The 25,187-nt window shown below is 48.8% G+C and overlaps 1 protein-coding gene across 3 annotated transcripts in view; it reads left to right on the top strand.

Moving 5' to 3' along the window:
* Window positions 1-24,305, top strand: part of SLC66A2 (solute carrier family 66 member 2) — a 65,251-nt gene extending 40,946 nt beyond the window's left edge. For all 3 annotated transcript variants that reach the window (XM_086472657.1, XM_086472656.1, XM_086472655.1), the window contains 2 exons: window positions 3,355-3,571; window positions 24,098-24,305. In XM_086472657.1, the coding sequence (XP_086328783.1) occupies window positions 3,355-3,571; window positions 24,098-24,305 (425 nt within the window). The remainder of the gene's footprint in view (window positions 1-3,354; window positions 3,572-24,097) is intronic.
* Window positions 24,306-25,187: the final 882 nt, after the last annotated feature.

Raw genomic sequence — 25,187 nt, 5'->3', positions numbered from 1 at the left:
TCATTTTGTCTTTCTTTCTTTCAGGAAAACATTACCAAGCAAAATTTACAGCAGAAACGAGAACTTACTCATAACCTAGTATAGTGAAGTGGAGACTATATAGCATCATGATAGTTTTGAGGAAAAGAGCATCTCGATCGCTTTCCTATGCTAGTAATTAACTCTCCTGCTTCAGCTGATAGTCCTGTTGCACACGATGGCTTTCTCATCTATGTATGTTATTATAACAGAAATAATACTTAAGATTTTCAGACAAAAGAGGATGAGTAAATTATCATCATTACCAGATTTCTTGGCTGCCTAATACTAGGTTCAGGGATGTTAGTACTTAGGTGAATGGAAATGGGCTTCAGAGCAGCAGTACTGAATAGGCACGTGAGCAGCCGGCATAGCAGGAGGTAACTGTGTGTGTGAGTGTTTGCATGGGTCCACGGATTTTGTAGCTGGCCTCACGGTAGCTGTGTGAACGGGGACTTTTTTGTTCCATGAACTTCCGAAGCTTTTGCACCCCCATGTAGATTTTCTTTCATTTCTATTATGAAAGTAAACTTGGGGAAATAAGGATTTGGTGTAGAGGGATGGGTATTTTTAAAAGGACCCTTGAGCTTGTGGAGAATGCAGGAGGAGAAACACAGTGCATGCAAGGCGGCCCTGACGGCTGGTGGGGGGATTTAGTGAGTGAGGGGCCAAGGGTCCTGCATGCCCAAGGCAGAGCGGCACCCAGAACCAAACGAAGGCTGTCGAGGCCAGGATTCGAGGTGCAATGACTATATAGCTATCTGGAGAGCCAAGGTGGTCTCTTCTAGAGATGGAACTGTCTGGAAGAGGGTGCTTCATGTGTCCTTGCCTACGGCTGCCACCAGTTGCTAGTTTTCAGGTATTGGTCTGAGACAGTATCTTATCTGTTGAACACTGTGTTGAATGACCCTTGCTGGAAAGTAAATGCAGGTTTTCCACTCAGCGTGTCTGAATGCGAGAGCTCAGGATTAAAATGAAACACTTGCCTTTTTGAGGATTGAAAGCCAGTGCTTTAGGCGTCTGTGAAGAAACTAGAGGCTGCGTGAGAACATCCCAGAAGGTTTAAAGAAAGAATCTGGTAAAAGTAGCAGTTACGTCTTACTCAAAAGCCATCAGTAGCTCTCCTTTTCCAGAATGGAGGTTGCTTTTTAAAATGTCCTGAAACCTCACCAATTTTGTCTTTCTCTTCATCCCCTTTTCTTCTGCTCTTCATTATTCTGTCCCCACTGTAAGCCCAAGTGCCTCTGTCCCAGAGAGCATCTCTTGCACGTGTAACAGTTGTGTAGTGTCACGCTTGTTGTGTTGGGTCAGGCCGTTTGCTTGGTGTTGCTCATGAAGCTGGCATAATTAGTGTGAATTTACTCTGTTACGCCTCTTGCTATTTTATGTTGTGCAGACGTAGGTCAGGCAAAGTGAAAGGAGTGGGAGTTCTGGGTGTCTCTTACTCCTTCTATCTTGTCAGAGGTTCTTGTTGACTCTGGTCCTCTCCAGAAAATGCAGTGGAGATACATTAAAATGGATAATGTTTTTCCTCTGTTTTTGGTTGTGGTTGTCATGTGCCTTCCTTTTTCTGCTTCATTCTTTGTTCTTCATCTCCAAAAAGGAAAGCGTTTGCAAAGCTTTAGAAATGTATGATGCTCACATGCTGTGTGGGCTGTGCCAGCACTGGGTGTACCTTTTATTTAGTCTTGTGCCCCCGAATTCTGAGGCTGAGGAGCCACTGCCATAACATACTGAAGGTCAGCGTTACATTGACAGTGGCTTTGCCACAGATTATTAAATTCAGTTCTGGGTGATGGCTGACAATGCTACCGGTTGCGTACAACTCCTGGCCAGTTTTGCCTTCCTCTTTGGGTGGCCAAGTGAAGTGATTCAGCTGGATGCAGTCGATAGTTGTCCTGAGGCGTGGGCTTGGCGAGTGCTAAGAAGGGGAGACTAGCTAATAAAGAGTGTCAGAGGGCCAGGCTGACAAAGGTATGGAAGTGTGAAAAGATGCAGAAAGTGAAACGATTATTTGGCATGTATGTGTGTCCTTCGGCAGCTGAGTGCCTGTATTCCTGTTTCATTGAATTTGTTGGTGGTGTTAGTCAGCAGAGGTCAATGCCTTCCTTGCCTGAGTGAACGGTAGGACTTTTTTGTGGCATTCTGTACTTGCGTGGAGGAGGCAGCCACAGAAATCTTCTAGTGATGTGCTGGTGTGTTGCACATATTTGGGCTGGTTGCAATAACCCTGTTAGGATGATGGTTTGTTGTCTTGATAATTAATGGAATCCAGTTGGTCTGAGGTAGGTATTTTTAACTTCAAGTGCTTTTAAGAAAGGAAGACATGAACAGCACTTGCTAATGAACAGTTATTTCAGAGTTCTTATTGTTCAAAATCATGTTGTGATTTTGCTGTACAGCCAATGGTAATGGGGTTGCATATTTTATTATTCATCCATGAGATAGCTACGTGTCTTCTGGCGGTACGCTGTAATGTGCTAAGCAAATGCCGTGGTTGGTTGTTCGTTCTCTCCTCCTCTCAAGAGAGGATATTGTGTTTTGTGGTCTAGTGTTTTGTTCGGATGGATGCAGAAATGGCTGTACACCCTGCACTCGTTGGCACTGGCAAAGGCAACAGTGAGGCGCGTTTTTCCCTTGGAGTGGGAAGCGATGACATCTGTGGGAGGCCTTGTTCCGGGGGGATTCTTGTCACGGCCCTGCACCTACCTCAGTAAAGCTGTACCAGCTGCACGTGGCAGCTTGCCCTTCGCCGCGGGCAGCTGCACCGCACCGGGGAACAGAGCTGTGGGCTTCAGGTGACCTTCCTGGCAGCTTGGAGTGGGGCAATTTGAAGGTAGAGATAATGACCTAAGAGAGAGAGCACTCGTGTTGATGTATCTAGGGCCTGTACTTAGTGTTGTTTGTGAAACACAGTTGTTTGTGAAACATTTCCTGTGCCAGCTCTGCTAGAGTCATATCCAGAGTTCTTCATATTCGATACCTTTGAATATAGGTCAATGCTTTCTCTTTAAAAGCCATCTTTGTAAATATTTCGGTAGTTTGCAAGCCTTTGTTTTATTGTTTCTTTATTGAACACCCACCAAAAATGTTTTCCAAATCAAGACTCCTATTTTTGATATTTCCTGTTGGTTTTGAGTTTGATGGGGGAGTTGCCTTTTTTGTTTTGTTTTTGTTTTTATTTTTTTAATCCTTTCCCTTGTTTTCTACCTTCCCCTACATCCAAGACTGACAGTGGCTCCCTCATGCTTCCCAGTTCTCAGTTCCACCCTGAATAACTTTGACTCTGGTTGGGAAAACAGATTTTACTCTCCTTCCATTCCTATTCTGTTGCAGATTTTGACTTGAACTATTTTTGGCATTGGAGCAAGTTTACAGACTACATCCAGTGTGTCCTGACCTTCACTGGTGTGACCGGTTACATCACTTACCTCTGGCTTGACTCCTCGCTCTTTGTGGAAATGCTGGGCTTCCTTGCCGTGTTCACCGAGGCCATGCTAGGCGTGCCGCAGCTCTACCGTAACCACCAGAACAGGTCCACAGAAGGAATGAGGTACAGTGTTTGTCATACATAAAACAAGCAAGGGAGGGGGGTGTGCGTGTAGGTGAATGTTTGTGTACTGTGGGAAGACTTTTCTAGGAAGGGCAATGTCATCTTTCTAAATTTTACTTGAAAATGCAGCAGCTGCCAGAGTAGGTTCTCTGTCAGCTGGAGCTGGTGCAGCACTGCTGCAGGCGGTGGGAGCGCCGTTACACCTCTGAGGTCTGACCCATTGCTCAAGCCCAGCTGGTCAGTTCCAAGGCAGAACATGTTTTAGTGCCAGAAACGTGTAAAACTGATGCGGTTGCCATGAGCGACATATTGCAGTTCAGCTCAAGCTGTGCTACACTGGTAATTAGAAATGGACTGAAGAGATCTTGCCTATCAAAAATAATGAAGTGGAAGAAAATGTTCTGAGCCTGCAGCGAATAACTCTGTCAGCGTAATTCAAATATTAGCTCATCACTTTTTCTCACGTATCTACTCATCGCTTTTGCATGATACATTATTATGTGTGTAGCAAATGACATGAGTGTTTATTTTTGTGTCAAAGCTTCTAACTGACATTTAAAAAAAGCTCAAAGGAAATGTTTACAGTCAGGAGTAGGAAGCCCTCTGTAAACAAGTGTGGGACAGAAAACTTTAATCTCGTGCCCACTGTTGGGGCGTTAAACTAGATTGCCTTTTCATACTGTTGACTGGATATCTCAGTGATAACACTAAGATTTCCAAATGGCAAAGGCAACTCGTAAAGCTTTCAAGAGAAAAGATGTTCACTGTGGTGCATCAGTGCACTGGTCTGTGGAAACAGTACAGCAGCAAATTCAGCTGACAGAGTGCTTTGGCTCTGTCTTCTCTTTCCTTGCTTTTACACTTGCCAGGATCATTTTTACTTTGGTCGAAACAACTAACCAGTCCCCACTGACCCCAAACCAAAGCAATTCTGTCCTTTGTCTGTTGACATCGTTCCCTTTACTTCTTCGGCCTGGAGATGCCTATACCAGCTACTTTAAGCTATTTTCTAGCTTGAAATGTTGTTGAGGGAATGTTCAGAAATTTGCTCTGATGCTTAACACATTTTCTGATGGGGAGCCCCTTCGGTACAGAGTGAGTCAGGATTTACTTCCGGAATATTGGGGTATTTTTCATGCATACACTGCCTTGGAAAATTCTGTACCCATGATATCCAGAAGGCAATTTACTTCCTAGACCTTCTTTATGCTCTGGTTTGACTTTTCCCTTTTTGTTTTTTATCTGTGAGTCACAGTGTCATAATGCCATATTATGATAGCCGCTGCCAGATAATGGTTTGTGTTTCCTTGGCTCCTCTCTGGGGACCCGAGTTTCACTTTTCCAATTTCCTGTATATGCTATTTAGCAAAAGGAGAAAAAAACCCTTTGTTCTTCACAGCGAGAGTTTCTTTGTAAAGCATTAAGCACAGAATTGCAGAAGTGTCATCTAAAACTGCTTGGCGAGTGTGCTGTGTTTTTTCAAGAGAAAATAGCATAAAAGCTCTTGTTGCCTTGTCATCAAACAGAACCAGGTCCAGCAATAGCCACCCTCCTTACCGTGTCCTTGTCCCCACGGGTTTTCCCTTGAGGCAGTACTTTGCGTGGCATTGGACATCGATGGGTCTGGGGACCGATGAGGCAACAGACAGCTTGTGCTGCTTTCCTGCCGTTGGAGTATGTTCATGGAAACGCACCTGTTGGAACTCTTTCTTTTTTGGGGTTATATTGCAGTTTGATACATGTTGCAGGCACCACGCACACTTTCTAGCACCATGCCATCCTGAGTTGACTTGATGGTCTCTAAGCCCTACTGGGCTGTTCCCACTGTGAGAATGACTCCTGCTAGTGTATTACCTGCTGGTGAAGGAGCTGTTGGAAATATTTCCTCAAACTGCCTTTCCTGTGCCTGCTTCTCTGTCTAGGAGAATGTCGGAGAACAGACCCCAAGTCCTGGAGGCGCTGCAGGGAGCATGTAGCAGTCCAGCAAGGCTACGCATAGGACTCAAGTTCATAAACTACTTGCCTGGGTCTTGACCAGATAGGGGCTACTTGAGCCCACTGCTCTGTGCAGTTATTTACTGCTCAGTGCAGAAAGAACATGCGTGTGGATGGTCACACTGTCAGAAGGCGTTGGACCGGTGATCCTCTGCCCATCAGCCGGGCCATAATGGCTGGCCACCAGACATGCTCTTAGCCAGCATCAGTGACAACGTAAAAGAGATGAGTTTCAAGTGTCTTTGTGGCTTTAAGGTCAATGGGGAGAGCAATGAGAATTAAGCTGTTCTATTTAGTGATCTTTTGGACCGTATCACATCCTAGTTGGAGGTGGTAACTCCTTAAACCACGGTAGTTCTGCCCCCTGTGGTGCATGAATGGAGCCCTGATAAACATCACAGCCTTTAGTGCTGCCAGAGGAGGGGTTGTTTGGAGGTCCTCATGGCGTGGTGGAGAAAAGCAGCAACATGCATCTGTCTCGGAATTGGGGACATGGCAGCTGCTGCGTTAAGTCTCTTTCTACTTTAGCAAATAATTCCTTTCCTAAAAGTAAACTGACATAATAGAAGTGGAGAATAAAGTTCCAGTATGTGGCCATGTCTAATCAGAGTATCCTGCCAGACTCCTCAGGCATTGTACTGTTTCTGAAAAAAGGCAGCAAACAAATAACCCCCCAGCCCCCCCTCCGATCCCCCTTTCTGTTTAAAGGAGAAGCTGAGGACATCTCATGCCCGAGGTACCAGTCACTTCCTGGTAAGCAAACTTGGAGACCAGAGGCCGTGAGAGAGGTGAATGGGACAGGTGGCTGTGGTGGCAGGCAGGATAGCCTTTGGGGGTCTGTTGTGAAAAGGGCCACATCACCTCGTCTCTGAATTTCAATCTGCTGCTGCCTGCAAAGTCCCCTACTGAAAATGTGCTCAGTGTCTGAGGCAAACATCCAGAGGACATCTGCAGCTGAGTCAGTTGTGTTTATTGTAACAAGGCGTGGCTGGAGTGAAGAAATCACAGTTAATGTGCATTGTAGTGCTCCTGAGAATGAGTCTTCCAGTTCTTTGAAACCTCTGTTCTGCTGGATAGAGCTCCTCACTTCTTGTTTTTATTTATGTCTTCATTTCTCCCTATTTTTCTCATTTTCTCTCTTTGTAGCCATATCACTATTAGGCCCTATAGTTTCCTCTGGTGTTCTCAGAGAGCAGAGCCCGAAGGAGAAGTTGGAATGAGATGGAAACAACAAAAGCAGAAAGGAGGTTCAAGCTGAGTAAGAGTTTTTGTGGAGAGAAGATAGTGTAGTATGTCCTGGTGGGCTGATGATTGAAGAGGGGAAACTATCCCATGATTAAGTAAACAGAACTAAGCCAATGAAAGGAACAGAAATTTCCATGATGTACTGTTTGACAATTCACCTGATTACTTTTAGAGTTAGTACTTCGTAGAAACTTAGAGCTCTGCTCAAGCATTTAAGTACTTTTGAATAGTTGCAAACCTACATAGTGCAGTCGTAGTTCTATTAATTATGGTACTAACCTTGACAGAAGTGCTTTTTTAATCAATTGTGTCAATACCTATCAAAGAAATAATAAGTGATTCAGTTCGAGAAGTGAACTAGTTCTGTCCAGTCACCTAGTAAAAGAGTAATTTAATGACATTAATTGTTGTCAGGATGGATTAGAATCATGAGTATGATTATGTTTGCATTGGGTAGAAACAGGAAAGCAACCTCAAAACTTAAGAGCTGTGGAATATAGGAGGCATCCTGTTGTATGGGAAAAAAGACATTATGAGGTTAAAAGATGGCTCATCGCTTATAAATTTTTTTTACATTATGTGGTAAAATCTTTCAAGATCTTGACATCACCAGCAACCCCCCTCTCCCATCTTCCAGGAGGCAGAGCTACTGACGGCTACAGCTGGGATCTGATGCCCCCCTCCTATTACTAACTGCTTTTGCTTTGTGACAAAACCCAGGCAGACAAGAACTTCCTCTGTCATTTATCTTTATGTCCCCACTCCTCAGATACTTGCCTCCCAGTCGCTTTCCCCTTCTCATAAAGAGCGGTCATGAGAAAAGGCAGTGCTCGGTGTTCAGCGTGAGGGAGGGTTGGCTCTGGATCTGGCAGCAGTGCTGCTGTGCACAGAGGTCAGTTCATTGGGAGAATCGCATCCTGGTGGGGACGGTAGCTTTTGGGGAGCTCCTGCAGGGAGGAAGCGTGTGCTTTTGCACAGGGGTGGGGAGAACCTCATCTCCATGGGAGGCAAGGGCTTGTGCAGGCCCTGGTGTTACCTCATAATCCCATCAGACCTGCCTCCACCAAAGGAAGAAAGGTGGAGGGTGTTTCTCTGTGTGTCTGTGACAAAGCTGTGGGTGTGTTGTCCTACCCAAGGATGTGTTAACCCCGGCACTGCACAGGGGTGGATTTGCTCCAGGGCAGCCTGTTGTATTGCATTCCTGTCTGCTGCCCTTTGGAAAAAATAACTGCCCGTGGTTGAAAGTTTTTCACAAAAGCTCACCAAATTCACCTGGCAGTCACCGTTTTTTTTTTTTTTTGACTGTCAGCTGCTGCCCCAACCCTGTGGAGCAACGGCTCCTTTTCAGTCAGTGCTTGGAGTTCAGAGCAGCTGGATGGCAGAATGTCCCCAGGTCCAAGAAAGAGGTCTGGCAGCAGGACTGAGCTGGGCTGCGTGTCTTGAAGCCTCAGAAGCTACAGTCCAGGTGATACCCAAACGTGCCCATCAGTGGTTAGCTTGGAAGTGGGTCCAGTAAGCAAGGTCCTCTGGCAGGGGTTGTCGAGCTCCTGGTGTGCACTGTTGTCTCTTGCCTGGCTGCACTCTGGGTGGGAGGCAGCACGCGCTGAGGATGCAGCTGCGGGGGCGGAGGGACAGAACCAGGGACGGGCTGGGTCGTCCCTCTACCTTTTCTAGCTCGTGGCCAGTTTTCAGTCTGCTTGAAAGGAGCCTCCTTTCTGCACATCTTTGACTGTCATATTTGGCTGGTGTTGGGTCAGAGGCTCAAAACTTTGACACCCAGAGACAGCCGGCTGTTGTGCTGATGTGTTGATAGGAGCTGGTCTTGAGAAATCTGGTCTGAAAAGGCCGGATGAGGAAAATCTCAGTATTGCATTCAATCAGATTATTGTGCGATGAAATAAAGCAAATACTAATTTACTCCCTCCTGTGGCAGTACTGGGTCAGTAAGGGAGATTATCCTGGTTTAAAAACCGCAAGTCACTGAAGGAGAAACAGTCGGCATTTGTTGCCTCAGAAGCTACTGGAGCCAAGAGCTGCAAATTTTACGAATTTTAAGCTTTTACATTCGGGAGTGTTTTATGAGGTGAGCAGCAGCTGTGAGCTAGTTACAGCAGGCATGTATCTGAAATGTACCCAGTGAAATAAGTGCAGTGTAAAGAGGTCTGAAAGAAAGAAATGGTATTAAATGTATATCCTGAAATGTTATTTCCTCTTTTCCCCTATAGATAATATTAGAAGTACCAGAAGACAGTATTTCTTAGGGAGATAAAATATTGTTGTGGTGTGCTTTTATCTAGTATTGCTCTAGAGCTTTTTCCTTTATGACACATGCAGCTCTCTATATCATTTTTTAAATGCAGCTTTTGAGGACACTGTTTGTCCCAGAGACAAATCCTGGCTTTATTCAAACTCTGTGAAGATTAATGCGAGCTGCTAGATTTTTCTGCCTGCGTTGGATTAGCCAGGTGCTGTGATGAACAGATGTAGAGGCTTTATTCAGGATTGGCTAACTGATGTCTGGCCACCTCCTCTAGTGAGATTTTAGATTTAAGGAGGTTGGGCAAGTGTTCTGAAATGCCACGGCTCTGGTTTCTTGGCATTTTTTAGGCTGAGGGAATTTTTGAATAGCGAATAGGTAAAACAGCTCCCGTGAGTTACTTCCTTTGGAGTTCTGCTGTTTAAAAGAAAAGAAACCCCTGAGCTAGAGAGAATTAGCAAGAGTTGTGGATATTTCTGCTCAGGCACTAACTACGCATTAGCTTCTTAACTAAAGAATAAATTTAGTTCCATTGAAAAGAGATGTTAGATGCAATTGTCATCCGTTACAGCAGCTTCGTTTCGTATCTGTGCTTCTTTGGGGAGGCTTAGTAAAGGAGTGGGAGCGATTATCTTGAAAAGAACTTAAAAAGTGCTAAAAAGGCGGCCAGTTAAAAGAGGATGATGCAGGCAATGGCAGTATTGATTTTTTTTAGGGTTTTTTTTCCCAGCTCCTGTTTCTCACTGACAGAAATTGCGCAGATGAGAGCAAAATCAAAGAAATAGGAGCAGGGATAATGGATGCCTACACGAGAGATTTCCTTTTCTGAGTATGCCATATCCGTAGAGCAGACACTGGCCATTGCAGCAGTGACCCAAGTTAGCAGCGCGTTGCGTCCAGTCCGGGACTAGCACCGAGGAAGCTGCTGGAGGGAGAGCTGTTTCTCTCGGGCTTTGGAACTGTAGCCTCCAGGTGCTGATATAACAGTGTCTACCCTTATTCTTAAACTAGTAGCTGCTTTATGTATTAAACAGTCCAAACAGAGGAGGTGGAAGAGGGGTACGGAAAATGGGGGCCACTTAGCTTCAAAAAAAAAAAAAAAAGGCAGAATGGCTTTGTGGGTTCAAATCGTCTGACCCAACGGAGAAGCGGGTTTTCGTTACAGATAGCATCGTGTAGGCAATCTTAAGGACTAAGTTATAAAAGAGAAAGTAGTTTTCAAGAGAATAATTAGGAACTAAAAGGTAAATCTGGGACCCAGGCAAATGGAGGAACCCAGGTCTTAAGTGTGAGCCAGAAATACATTGGGTAAATGCAAAATTATTAGCACTACTTAAAAGTGGTTTGTACTTCATGTTGTATAGGCCATTCCTTAGTGCCACTGCCTTTCCTGTTGCACTGACTTAATCAAAACTGTCAGTGTGCTTACAGATTGCCTGTTTTAAACTATTCTTATAACTTACTGTAGTTCTGTGACTGTTTTCATTTGTCTTCCTAAATGCCATTTCTCTCTACTCAGGTCTTTAGTTTTCTCCGTGCGTCTGCAAAAATCGTTGTCATTGCTTCTGAGGCTCCAGCCAGCATTCATACAATTTTCTGGAGAAGTTGTTAACTTGTGCTGTCGTTTTGCTTTGGTGACGTTTCTTCTTTCACTACTGTGGCACTGATCAGCTGGTTACTATTGTCCTTTATATAAAATAGCCTGGGGTTTCTTATTTTTGGTGTCATTTTTTGCGCACATATCCAGGCTTGCAGGAATTTGCGGAGTAGTCAGTAAATAATTTTCACGACTGGATGGACCAGGTTTTTGTACAACTGGAAGGATTACCACTTCCAGCTGCTTTTCCCTCTCCCCCTTTTCATTTGTGGTTGTAATAGATACCAGGAACATCAGATTCCTTTCCTGAATCTGGCTGTTTTAGAGTTAAGAGGTTGAAGAAAGTGGTCTGTAGTCCTCAGGAGATTTCTAGTTCTTCTCCCTTTGAAGTGTTACTGCATCTGGAACGTAAACAGGCTTAGTCTTGGTGTCTCCTTAGTGCACTCGGGATAAGGGCAGAGTCCTGTCAGCATGTGAACAGATAGACTGAACCCGTTTTGTTCTGATCCCTGGAAGCAACCAGATTCTGCCCTCTTCTCCACACCGTCTTCTCGGTGACAGCATGTCTGTGCTCGGCGCTGCCGGTTCAAGGACCTTCACTCGCTGCTTGACTCTCTGCGGACGCGTGCCCTGCGGGTGGCGGTGCCGGGGTCAGCACCGCATGCCCCTCCGTGCTTGCCTGCTGCATCTCCCCAGAGCTGTTCTCTCAAGGCTTGCACGCCGTGAGGCTCCAAAGACAATTCTTTGTGCCCTGTGCACTCAGCACATCTGAGAATTTCAGGAACCGAAAGAGGAGGCAGGTGGAAAAACCCAGGAGGCAGCGGGAGGCCTTCCTTCCCTCACCCTCCCTGCACTTCTGACGGCGCGAGCAGCAGTATCCACTGCCATTAAGCATTGTCTGTCCAGGTTGTAGCACAGTGTGAACTGCTAAAGCTCTTGCACATACTGAACCTCTTTCTCATTTCTCTTCCCCTGGCACCTCATCCCATCAGTTCAAAAAGTAAATTCAAAGCAAATGACTTCAAACCAAAAGCATTCATCTTTTACAAATAGTTCAAGGCTTCTGTACAGTGATAGGAATAAAAGCGCTGCTGGCATGTCTAATCAGTGCTCGCTGCAGTTGGTGCTTTTCTCTGTGTCCTGAAAATTTGAAATACAAGAGAAAAATTATTGTACTTCTATTACAAAAACTTCCCATTAAGTTTGGGCACTCCGTTTTCTGCTGGCAAGGAAGTGTCATGTGAGGGATTTTGCATAGTTAAGGTCAGGGCTTGCCAAGTCACAAAAGGTCAGAATTGAGCCTACTCTGAAGGCACCCGAGAGATGGACGTTTTCTAAAAATGTCTTTCTCCTCTGTTACCTAACAAATTTGGGAACAAAAGTGCCTCCATTCTTGAAATCCAGCACCTGTATTGTTTTGCTAGAGTTCCCCACAGCCCGTTGTGTAAGTGGGGTAAGTTACCTGCTTTGTGGTTGCAGAATTGTCTCCTTCAGTGCAGTAGGACTGAGTGGGATTAGAAATACAGAATGAAAGTAAAATGAGATTTGGGGTTGAAGAAATGTAGGTTGAGATGCAAGGATGCAAATATCCATCATGGGAATACTGACTGTGATGAAGATCTGTGAAGTGAGCAGCGTGGTGAGTAATATGAGTGGTTAATAAATGAGCTGGAACAGCAGGAAAAAGAGGTTGGAGGAACTTAGGCCAGGGAGTGACTTTGCAGGGTGGTCCAGAAAGACGAGAGGTTCTCTGTTTCCAGTTGACCTGCAGTGGTGCCTTTGGTCCCCTGCTGCTCAGACACCGAGGGGCAAACAAACATAAGAAGCGTGGGAAGTGCAGTGACTGACATGTTGGATGATCTGCCCAAAAACTGAGACAAGGGAGGAAGTGCTCGGAGCATTCTTGAGTGGGATGTAAAAAGAAACAAAACTCGGTGTCAAAAAAAGCTGTTTCGGTAAGGCTCAAAGGTAGAGTTTTAATTGGTTCTGGGGAGGATGGCTGGGAATGGTGCGTGTCCGCGTACGTGAGCGGAATTCAGTGCCAAGCAAGATGTCGTGGCGTTGTCAGGTGAGCTCTCAGGGTCGCGGTGGAAGCCCTGTCCCTTCAGATACTAAATCTTGTACTAGAGAATGTCCTAAAACAGGGTCTGTAGTGTGCAAAGGGGCGGGTGGCAAGAGCCTGGGCATGAAGATAGGCTGGGGGATGGCTGTCCTTTTTGACCTGCAAAGACCCTGCTCGGGCTGAAACGTTAAGGTTTGTGTCATCACGTTACTGTGTGTGGGGTGCGATTGTGACGCTTTTTCCCCTCCCTGCAGCAGGCGGTTCTGTCCGCAGCAGGGCTTTAAAGCACCGCTCGGCATCCGCCGCGGGTCAGCGGTAAGGCTGCGCAGGGGAAGCGGCTCGGGCAGTGCTGCTTGGTGGTGGCACCTTCTGGCAAAGCACAGCCCTCCTGCAGGGCCTGCCCTGAGGAGCAGCACATCGCTCCATGAGGTGCGGGCATCGCTCTCGCCATCAGCCTCGCTTCTGTACCTCTGGGCGCCTGGAGGGAAAGGGGAAAACCTGGCACGTCATGGGAAGGCTTAGGCGCTGACATACCTTCCCGTAGAGCTTGCAAGGGCTTATTCCCTTAGAACGGCAAAGTGGTTTTGAGAAGAACGTGAGCTTGCTTTCTTGCAAAAATGTTACCTTATCTCCAGGCAGTAATCTGGCTGGAAAGTAGGATTTTGTCCCTGAGTGTTCACTCTTACTTTACACACTCGTGTGTTTGGGGTTTTCATTTCTCCAGTGTTTTCTTAGAATATGAGAAGCATTTTACTAGCTGAAGGGCATGATTAATTCATGAAAAGTAATGACTCTGATACCATTAGATTTTGTCCTGGGGGCTCTGGCTTCGGAGACAACCACTGAATGCCGGTGATCTAGAACAAGGTAAGCACTAGAGCTAGGGCTGTTACCTCGTGTGCGCTGCCCGAAGTGATAACTGCAGTTACGGAATTGGAATACTAAAAGCGTGCTCAGGCTGTGTGCTAGTTACCGTACGAAGATAAAGGGGCAAATGTGCTCAAATTACCTCAAGGTAACTTGGATGATGAGTCTGATGATTTCTTTGTTGTCTAGGGCAGGAAGAAAGGAAGATTTAAAAGCGTTATGATTTGAGCCTTGGGATACACAGCTGTGCTGAGGCAAAGCTCTATTCCCTCCTGTCCTTTTATTACCTTTCCACCTGAATGTGTCCCAAGTTATTTCGAACTAGAGAAGGAAATACACCGAACGGTTTTGCACAGGGACGTTATTTTGCCATCTCTTAGCACTGGCCCTGCGGGGCACAGCAGCGATGTCCCCCGTGGCAGCGGGTAGGTTGTGGGGGACCAGTCCGCCCTGCCAGGAGGCAAGCCGTGTGAAGGAGTGCTCTTTCCCGGGACTTGCTGCCGGCTGGCTGCACGGCAGCAGGGGCGTGGGGACGGCCCTTTCACCACCCACCTTTCCGTGGGTGCCATGGGGCCCTGGAGGTGGCAAGGTGACCGGTTCAGCTAGCTGTGCCAAGCGGCTGGAGGGTACACGGGCAGGAGGAGAGCAGCTAGAGCAGCATTCCCCAGCAGCTGTCATGGCTGGAGCAGGAGGTGCGAGACAGGGAGAGAGGGACAGGTACTCCAGAACAACTTCAGGAGCAAGGTGCTCCCTTAAGTGTGCTCTGCACCACGCGCGTTAAGCTGACGCTCCGGTGTGCACTGGCAGGTGAGTGCCTCACCCCCTGCCAGCAGCGCAGGGCATGGCGGGCTGCCCCGGCACCTCAGGAAAGCCGCTCTCCCCACAGCAGCAGCTCTCGAAGCTTCCAGGTCTGCCAGCAGCAGAGCCTGTCTCATACGTGTTCGTGCCACGTGTCCGAGCAGGCCTGAGCCGTGCAGTCTGGCCAGCGTCCGTGTGGCTCCTAGCAGGCAGGGCGCTGGCGTGAGTTCTGGTGCAAGTCTTTCCTCCGATCCGCAGAAGAGGTTTACTTTCACCCCCTCTGCACAGACTTAGGGTGTCTGAGGCCGTTACGACCTGCTGCCTTTCTTTCTGCAGCACAGGCTGTACAGTACTAGAACTACTTTGTGGGTGTGCAGGGTTACCAGTTACAGACTAGACTTCAGGCACAGCTGCTTGAAATAGCCAGGGGCCCTACCAGTGATCCTGGACTACCAGCCCCATGTTGCGTGGCTTGGAGTTTCTCCTTTGGCAGACATGCTCTAACAAATACTGGCTTTTGGGTGGGGGTGCTAAGTGGAGGCAAAATGCCTGGCACCCTGCCACTCTTGGGAGTTGAGAAGAAAAGACTGACAAATACCTGTTTACCTCATTTCTCCATAAAACTTTGTTGTTTATTTGTGAGTCTGCATAGAACGCATGTATTAAAAAAGAAGCCACCAACAAACAATCCCTTTAGGCTGCATCTTTCTGGGCTGGTTTGATGGTGTTCCAGAGTGAAATCCTCCATTTCATCTCCCCTCAGTGCCGTGTACCGTCCTTGAAAGTCACAGGAGCTCTCAGGTAGTTCGCAGCCCTCTGTGGTAGCCGTTGCTCACGGATGCAGCTCTGGCTCAACTGCTTTAGCTGGGTGCCAGAGATCCAAAACCCTGGATCTCTCCTGCCGCATGCTCCCCTTAGCTCCTGCTGGCGTGGCAGGGCTGGGCAGATGGTTGGCTCCCTCTGGAGATGGTCAGTGCTGCTCCAGCCTCGGAGGAACTGCTGAGAAGCGAGGTGGAGCACGTAGGACTGAGTTAGCGCCGAGGCAGAGCTTGTGGGACTGGTGAACAGTTTCATGCTTGGATTCCCAACTGGCTGTGCAGTGTTTAAAAACCAGATCTATGCTTGCTCACACAGAATGGCCTGTCTTGGAGTGTGCACATTTGGTTTCCAGATTTTCAAACTTCAGACATTTTGGATATCTGATCCCAATGTTTTCTTCTTCTCTTTTTTTTTTTTTTTTTTGTTTTCCTTTTAATAATTTTTGGCAGGCTAAACAACTTGGTTAGCATCAGGAGAACTCCTTTTTCTGTTAAGCCATATGGCTTTTGGCTAGGAACAAATGCTCTATTTATTAATTTTTGTTTGTTTTGTGCGGTGTTAAAAATACCGTGGCATTTGGGTTTCATGTTTTCTGGTCTGTGTTTCACTGTTGAAGGCAGGCCAGCCTCTGATTGAAGTGCAGTGTTATGGATGCTTGCTGTCTTCTCTAAGTAGACTATTTTGGAGCTGCAAATGGGAGCTGAAAGTTTTCCAAAGTCAGGATGTTATAACTGAATCTGCTTTCTCTTCCAGACATTCCCATGCAAATGGCTTGTGGGAGGTAACAGCTTAAAAGGTTGCAGGAGAGATACCTTCTGTACCCTCTTCCTCGCTTCCCAAAACCAAATGGAGTGTTCAAAATACTCATTGACAGGCTGTTTCGATGTGGACCTTATTCCTGGAGGGAATACTAGCTTGTCAGCTCTTAAATGATTTTATTCTGGTTTTATATCATTTAAAGAATTGTCACCATTTTTTAAGATATATGGAAGTCAAGTGCTAATATATGGAGAAATGTCTGAAACTGTGGCAATCTAAAAAGTAATTTTTTTTAAAATCTAGCATCACCTGTGTTTTGGGCTAGCACTGAGCCATGATGTGGGGAAGTCATGGTCAACTTCCACAGATTCCTGAACAAAAAGAGTCCAGGCTAATTTCTCCTCTTTTTAGTTCCAGTTGCCTGGGATAGAAAGGGGAAAAAAAGCAGCTTTCAATGTAGGTAAAGGTCAAAAAATCATACTAATTTTTCTGTTATTGAAAATAACTTAGGATTTTTGAGTTCATTGACTGTCTGAGCACAATTAGCATGAAGTTTGTGACTGTAACAGGATGTAATTACATCAGGGCAACACGTACCTCCTGTTGCTATTTGTGCTGAAATGTCTGGTCAAACCACTACAGCATTTCTCAGCGGAAGTCACTGTCTAATGTCGGATTCTCTTTGTGTCTTCCCGCTTGCCAGGGTATTTTTGGGTTTGTGTGTTAAGCTACAAACATGCAGAGTCATAACATTGATGTGAGGAAATCTGCAGTGCAAATAGGCAGCGAGTGTTGCCGTGTCTGTCATCTTGTGTAGGTTTTGTGCTAAGTACCAGCCTGGGCTCTGCAGCTCTGCTAATGTGCTCCTGTTTGTAAGTTATTTGATGGATGCTTGCAAATAGTCTTAAGACAGACAGGTTTCCCAGGGAGGAGGAAGAGGGGGCTTCACATCGTGTATTTTTTTACAAGATCCTTTTTTTTTTGTAGTTTTTGCTCTTTCAGAAGGAGGAAGGTGTAATGACCAAGAAGTGACTAATGTTGAGCAGAGTGTGCAGAGTCCAATGGGAAATCAGAGACTTGAGGCTGCTGCAACCAGGTTTTGAGCAGAAGGACTAAAGATGCTGAAAAGCTTTGATTCAAGTAGCATTAGTGCTGGATTAGAGAGGTTGAGCCTAAATATCTGGCTAATACTGTTCTGCAAATTACTCAGCTTCTAGTACAGTTCCTCAAAGAGAAGCAACAGAAAGTTGTTTTGTTTTGTTTTCCTTTTGAATGCACTTTACAAGCTCTTTCTACATCTGAATAATTTCAGGAGTATTCTGTAAAACTTACAGTTTGTAAAAGAAACCAACCAACCAACCAAAAAAACCCCTTATGGTGTGCTAATAAGTGGGTATTTTACCTCTAGCTGCTGTCATTTCAGAATTAATACACAATGTATAAGGAACCTAAGTGAAGCAAGTTGTTCCTTGAGAAAAGGGAGTGCTGTTTTCCAGCATGCCGTTTATTTATTTAGCAAATGAAGATTGGTACAGTGTCTTTATGAAGTCTGCTATCAGTGATAAAGAACAGCAGTGCTGTAGGGCATTTTTACATTTCCATATTAAAAACCAGCATTTAGCAACCCATCCCTAGTCTAGGGTCTGATCAGAAGTGATGGTGTCTTTCTGAGAATTCATTCCAACAGCAGAATAAATAAGTGCTCGTTCAGATTTTAAAAGCAGTTGGAAAAACCCAGCTTTTCCTCTTTGTGGTCGATTGCAATTTGCCCAGACTTGACACTGTTCCTACATTAGCAGCTCCTTGTAATGAGCTCGACTGTAAGGGAGGCGCTTGCTTTGAGGAGGTTTGTTGTCGCTGGATGCTGCAGTACTGATTTACATTACTGGGAAGTGCTATTTTTACCGCAAGTCTGCTTCAGCCTCTGGCAATACCAGCTATTTCAGCGCAGTTCCTGCCTCCTGCCCCTCTGCTTGGCACCTCTGTTGTCACACAACCCAATGCTGCCATTTGTTTATTTCTGCTTCCCCAAATTGCTCTGTGGCACTGCTCCCCCCTAACCCGCTCACTCGTTTCTGCTAAGAGCTGGTGTGCTGTCCTGCTGCACCGTATCCTCCATATCAACAAGGTGAGCGTTTCCCGCCTTCCACACCTCCCCAGCTGAGAACCACAGAATCATGAGGTTGGAAAAGACCTCCAAGATCACCAAGTCCAACTGTCAACCCAAAACCACCGTGCCCGCCAAACCATGTCCCTAAGCACCACATCTACATGTCTTTTAAACACCTCCAGGGATGGTGACTCCACCACATCCCTGGGCAGCCTGTTCCAGGGCTTGACAGCCCTTTCGGTGAAGAAATTCTTCCTCGTGTCCAATCTAAACCTCCCCTGGTGCAACTTGAGGCCGTTTCCTCTTGTCCTGTCACTTGTTACTTGGAGAAGAGACCGACCCCCACCTCACCACAACCTCCTCTCAGGCAGTTGCAGAGAGCGATCAGGTCTCCCCTCAGCCTCCTCTTCTCCAGGCTGAACACCCCCAGATCCCTCAGCCGCTCCTCACAGACCTGTTCTCCAGACCCCTCACCAGCTTCGCTGCCCTTCTCTGGACACGCTCCAGCACCTCAGGGTCTGTCTTGTCCTGAGGGGCCCAAAACTGCACCCAGCATTCGAGGGGTGGCCTCACCAGTGCCCAGTCCAGGGGCACGATCCCCTCCCTGCTCCTGCTGGCCACCCCATGGCTGACACAGGCCAGGCTGCTGGTGGCCTTCTTGCCCACCTGGGCACACTGCCGGCTCATGTCCAGCCGGCTGTCGACCAGCACCCCCAGGTCCCTCTCTGCCTGCCTTACCTTTGGGCTGTTTCAGGAAAGACCTCGGTTTATTTACTCCTAAATCCTGCTTTGCTCTGTAGCCGGTGCTGCTCAGAACAGCTTCACTCACGTGGCCTTGCAGATGTCAGGAGGATACGGTGAGGAGTTGCTCTTTGTGAGGTGGGTTAGGAAAGTTTTGCTGAATGCAGCCTCCTAGTGCCGTGCCCTCTCAGGCAGTTGATGGTGGGCCCTGACCGCCTTTGGCAGCGAAACCCCCTCTGTGTTACCAGCACAGCATGTTCTGTTGCGCCGGGAAGCCGAGGGCCAGATGAACGCCAGCGGGCTGCCGTCTGCCAGCCAGCGGCGCCTGCCACGGGGCGTTGCAAAGGAGCAGAGCCACGCGGAGGGCTTGTTCTGCACCGTCGGCAGCCTGCGCTGGAGCTGCTGCTGTGTCCTGCGGCTCTCTGGGAGGCTGGCGCCTCGTGCTGTGATCCCACAGGTTTTCCGTCCTGTGGCGTGCAGAGGACTGCAGGGGAAGAAAGCCGAGGCGAGAGGGTTGCCCCCTTTGGTGGACTGGTGGCTTGTCAAACATGAGCCTCACGTCTCTTACGGGAAAGGACAGGAGCTTCGTTCAGCAAATGGAGGTTACAGCACAGCAGTGGAAGAAGGGCTTGTGTGGGCTCCCCCCTTTTTCTTCTTCTTTCCCCACAACTGGCTGAAAACTCAGTTTCTTTTGGGCAATAAAGCCCTCCCTTTCTGCACAGACACTGGTCTTCTCTGTGGCAGGTAAGAGGCAGGTCTCTGCCCAGGATAGGTTGGTTTCTTTTTTTTCTACCCCAGAAGTAAGAATAAATACAAGAATGGCCTCTCTTCCCTGAGGGAGAGGGCGAAGTTGAGAAGCTGCAGGCAAAAACTGGCTTTTGTGTTCTGTGTGGCATCCTGCAGTGACACCATAGCTGGAGTGTGAGAGCAGAGATGGTGTATCCATGCGATCAGTCATGCATAGTCACGCACTATTGCATTATTGCAACGGCATTTGCATATGCAGCGAGGACAAGGCGAGTGCACCGCCCAAGTAAGGGGGGAGGGCCATTGCTGTTGGACCCCAGTGTCTGGGAGTTACGGTGTGGCAGAAGCCGTGTCGATGGTGTTGGTTCAGCCTCCTGAAGCGTGGGCCTGTGATGGGGTAGTGGGCACGGGGGGGGGCTCTATTCGCCCCTGAGATGCCACACACACACTCGATGGGTTTCTCAGCTGAACCTTCAGACTGGGGGTGCAAACAGGTGCTGGTGGAGATGGGGGAAGAGCCAACAGCAGTTGTAGCTTTTCCCCTCCCTAGGGCGGGCGCTGGAGGAGTGAGACATGTACTTCATTGGAGAGGGCGCTGGGGGCATTCAGGGATGCTTGCAGACATTGCAGAGATGAGGTGGGGGTCCTGGGCCAGCGCACATCTCTCCTGCTCATTCCCTAGCTTCACCCTTGTGGTGGGTTGACCCTGGCTGGATGCTGGGCACCCACCATGCTGCTGTATCACTCCCCTCAACTGCACAGGGTGAGAGGAAGATACTGCAAAAGGCTCGTGGGTTGAGGTAAGGACAGAGATATCCCACCTGTTACAGGCAAAACAGACTCAACTCGGGGAACTTAATTTATTGCCATTCAAAATCAGAGTAGGATAATGAGAAATAAAACCAAATCTAAAAACACCTCCCCCCCCCCCCCCCCCCCCCCTCTTCTTCCTGGGCTCAACTTCACTCCCAATTTCTCTGCCTCCTCCCCCTGAGCAGCACAGGGGGAGAGGCCTGCAGTCAGTTCATCACACACTCTCTCTGCTCCTCTTCCTCCTCAGGGGGAGGACTCTTCGCACTCTTCCCCTGCTCCAGCGTGGGGTCCCTCCCACAGCAGACAGTCCTTCACAAACCTCTTCAAAGTGAGTCCTTCCCATGGGCTGCAGTTCTTCACAAACTGCTCCAGCGTGGGTCCCTTCCGTGGGGTCACAATCACAAGGGTGGTGAGGCCCTGGCCCAGGCTGCCCAGAGCAGCCGTGGCTGCCCCCTCCCTGGCAGGGCTCAAGGCCAGGCTGGATGGGCTGGGAGCAACCTGCTCTGGTGGGAGGTGTCCCTGCCCAGGGCAGGGGGTTGGACTAGAGGATCTTTAAGGTCCCTTCCCACCCAGACCATTCTGTGATTCTATGAAGTCCTGCCAGCAAACCTGCTCCAGCCTGGACTCCTCTCTCCGTGGGTCCGCAGGTCCTGCCAGGAGCCTGCTCCAGCGCAGGCTTCCCACGGGCTCACAGCTTCCTTCGGGCATGTCCACTTGCTCCGGTGTGGGGTCCCCCGTGGCCTGCACGTTGCTATCTGCTCCACCGTGGACCTCCACGGGCTGCAGGGGCACAGCCTGCCTCGCCGTGGTCTGCACCACAGGCTGCAGGGGAGTCTCTGCTCCAGCGCCTGGAGCACCTCCTGCCCCTCCTTCTGCACTGACCTGGCTGTCTGCAGGGTGGTCTCTGTCACATGTGCTCACTCCTTTTTCCCAGCTGCTGCTGTTACGCAGCAACTTTCCCCCTTCTTAAACACGTTCTCCCAGAGGCGCCTCCACCATTGCTGATGGGCTCGGCCTTGGCCAGTGGCAGGTCCGTCTTGGAGCCGGCTGGCATTGGCTCTGTCAGACGTGGGGGAAGCTTCTAGCAGCTTCTCACAGAAGCCACTCCTGTAGCACACACCCCCCCACCCCTCCCGGCTACCAAAACCTTGCCACACAAACCCAGTACAACCCTGAACGCCCTTGTCCCACGCTGTGCTCCTCCATCTGTCTACCCCAAACTCAGGTCATTTCCAAAGACTTGTGTCCCAGGCTCCCAGTTCTCTTCTGTTCCTGTCATTCTCTGTCCTGCTCCAGCCTCAGTCCAGCAGCAGTACCAAGGTTTTGTGGAACATCAAGTGTTTTATATATTTTTATTTTGTGTTTCTATAGTACCTTGGTGATTTGCAGATTTTCTCTGCCGTTTTGTCCAAGCTACTGGACAGAGGAGGGTATGTGGTTTCTGATTCAGTGACAGACCAGTGGTGTTAGCTCTTTAAACTACCTGTTACCTTTTTACAAATCATCTCTGCCACGGACAAGTTGAGATATTCCTGTGTGGAGCATTGCCATGTCCCAGTGAGAAGCCCAGGCACGATGCTGACTTCCTTGAGCCTCTGGCGCATGGGCTGAAGAGCGGGGCTCTGGATCACGCACAGGCTGGTTACCCAGTCGGTGTTGCAGGCTGCCCAGTTCACAGGTGGCTTCCCAGCCAAGGCCAGAATTGCCCTGGCCAACGCAGCCCGGTGTGTGAGACGGCTCGAGGTGTGCTTCTGGCGCTTGGCTCCCGCGGCGCTGCTGAACCGCACGTGCCTCTAAGTTATCCCCCAGTGATTATTCTTTCTTTGGGGAAGTAAACTCTTGTGTAGGCTGTACATCTTCTGACCCTGTGTGTTTTCTCTTCCACATCTGCACTGCACCGTGGGGTCACTTTTAAAACCCTGCTAGCTTTCTCCATGGGGAATATGTGACAAATACCCTTTGCACGTTAAATTCCTATTCAGATATTTTGTGGCATCCCTGCTTTGCCTTTCTGTCAACAGCGAGCGGTTAGTTTGACCTGCCAGCTTTAGCCTGTGCCCTTAGTGAGGGTCCCCAACACGCCAGGGCAGATTCACAGTTAAGTTGTGATCAGTTGCCCAGCAAACACTGATAAGCTTAAAACCGGAGAAGGAGGAATGCTGGCTGCCTGCAAGCAAGGTGCCAGTTTTATTACCCTCAGAGTTAATCGCCCTTCTTAATTAAAATCCCAAACAATCCCCCCCCCCCCCCCACCTGCGTCTGTAAACCTCCAGTAAGCGTGAGGGGACTCGGTGTGACCGGGAACACGCGCAGAGCAGGTGGTGCAGGCTGCACCCAGCACAGATGACACAGTGGGTTCAGCAGTTCTTCTCCTTCTCTGAGGATTTATTTACATTTTTAGAACGACCTTGGGTGGGGAATGACTGCTTACCCAACCCCGGGTCCTGCTTGCACCTCCACCCAGAGACCCTGGGGAAGGTCCGCAGGACTGCAGACCCGCTTTACCCTCTCGCTCTCACGGCACGAGTTACAAAAAGGCCGGGGTTGCCGTAGTGTGACAGGGCAGTTGGGACTGATGCTCTTGGCCACCCTTCCCGTTTGGGGAGAGCTGCAGCACTTGGCTTGCAATAGCATCATGTACTTGTGTCCAAAATACAACTTGTGCTAGCTCCCTGCCTGCATGTTTGAGAAATGAGTGCTGCGTCCTGCCCTGCTGCACGGGCCCGACTGCGTCTGATGAATTGGAGTCCGAGCTGGCAGCACGTAATTGCCCATAATTATGACAAATAACGCGCCATGCTCGTACTGTGAAGTACAAAGCTTCTCTCCGCTGCTGCTTATCCCGCTGCTTAAAAAGCTCCTCTGTTAAAGTGCATGAAGCTCGGAAATGACCTTCAGGATCCGGTAGTTCAGATTTTGTTGAGGGCACTGAAAAAAAACCTGGTCTGTTTGAAGAGCTTGCTTCTATTTCCCAGAGTTTCCCCTGCTGTGGGGGAGCAGGAGCTGGGCTGCAGGACTGGGGATGGCTCAGCAGTACAGCAAGATGAAAGCAGGGATGACTATTAAAAGGCAGTCTGAGCATTGCTCTTGATCTGTGTCCTGGATAAAAATCCCCAGTGAGGTTCACTCTTCCAGTTACAGCTGCAGGCACGTCGGTTCCCCTCTTTCTGTATTACCGGACAATCTGTCTTTCGGGTTTTTTGGGTTTGTGTTTTCTGCAGTAAGAACTGGTTTCTTGTGTGTATCGAGGTGTGTGTTTCAGCATGAGGGAGCAGCCTGTGTGTGCCCTCGCCTTGCAGAACGGCCAGCACAAGAAGCAACTGCTGGGATGAGCTGCCGTTTTTCCAGGCGCTCTATTACTTGGGTTTACAGTCAGTGCCATCAGCTCGTAGCAGTCCTGGTCACAGGGCACCGCTGAGGCAAATATCCCAGCTGGGTGTTTCAAAACGTTGGGATGCCTCCATAGCCGCAGGCGTTGGAGCTGTAAGTGCCAAGACAAGGGCGCTGCGTCCCTGGGGTGGGGCGCTGGGCCCTCCCTCCTTCCCGAGCGCCGCGCTGCACGCCACGGCCAGGCACGCTGCCCCCCTCACGGGGACTCCCGCCCGCTGCTGAGCACAAACCCGCGCTCAGGGGGGTGGGATCCTCTGGCACGGCAGGTCTCATCAGACACCAAGCTCTTCTCGCTACATACTCTTTCCTTCTTCTCTGTCTTGTAGCGTCAAGATGGTGCTGATGTGGACCAGTGGTGACACGTTCAAGACTGTTTACTTCATCTTGAATCAGGCCCCTTTCCAGTTCTCCATCTGTGGACTCCTGCAGGTTTTTGTGGACATCGCTATCCTGTTGCAGGTTTACTTGTACAGCTGCTACCCTCAGAAGCCCGTGTCCCACGCCGCACACCCGGCCAGCACCAAGGCCCTGTGAGGCACCCCGCTGGGCCGGTTGCAGGTCAACAGCGCTGCGGAGTCGGCCACGGCAGCTCCTCTTCTGCTTGTAAATACTCCTGTGATGCCAAGTTGAAAGCAGAAATGAGAACAAGGGTTGAAAATCCAGCGGCACTTCCAGCTCGGGAGGTTTTATTTTAAATAACTTGCTCTCTCTGATTTCAGACTTCGCTGTACAGAATTGTTTCTCGGTGGGGGGAGGGCCACTTTATTTTGCATATGTACCTATGAGCCTTATCAATTCACAGATGTTTGTATATTTAATCACAAGGGCTGGATAGTTTGTGGTTTTAATGCTATTTAAAAATGTTACACTGCAGAAATGACAGGATATTTTGTCTGAAACTTTTACCTATTTATGTAATACAAAGTCTGTATCGGCAGGAAGTTTGCGGCACGCGCGAGCACTCGGTACCTCCCCGAGGCAGGAAGAAGGACTGAAGAGCAAATGCAGGAGCTTCCTCTTTTCTTTAAGCAGGGTGTCTGGTGAGCTGGAAGGTGAGGGCGGGAGGCCCTGTAAAGAGGGGAGCGGCCAGCAAGGAACCAGTTGCACACAGCGTAAAGCCTCTGCGCGCTGAAGAGTGACTGGCCCGTGTTCGCCCCCGCTGCGGGACCGGTGCGGCAGGTGGGCACGGCAAGGAGCTGATGAAGGGGGTCTGAGTATGCTGGAGCCATGTTGAGAGCAGGCACAAGTGCTCTGCTGAAAGGAGGAGCTAACAGGAGACTGCAGGTAACTTTGGTAGTCGTGCTCCGGAGCGACGGGGCTTGGGCAGCCCTGCACAGGAGGGAGCTGGGCTGTAGGACGTCTTTCTTCCACAAACCACGGGGCCAGCAGATGTGTGTGGCCAGTATTGCCAGGCAA

The sequence above is a fragment of the Leptosomus discolor genome, chromosome 13, assembly GCF_034619465.1.
Source record: "Leptosomus discolor isolate bLepDis1 chromosome 13, bLepDis1.hap2, whole genome shotgun sequence".
Taxonomy (NCBI): Eukaryota; Metazoa; Chordata; class Aves; order Leptosomiformes; family Leptosomidae; genus Leptosomus; species Leptosomus discolor.
Note: the sequence above shows the minus strand (reverse complement) of the source record. Positions and strands in the feature narration are given on the sequence as shown.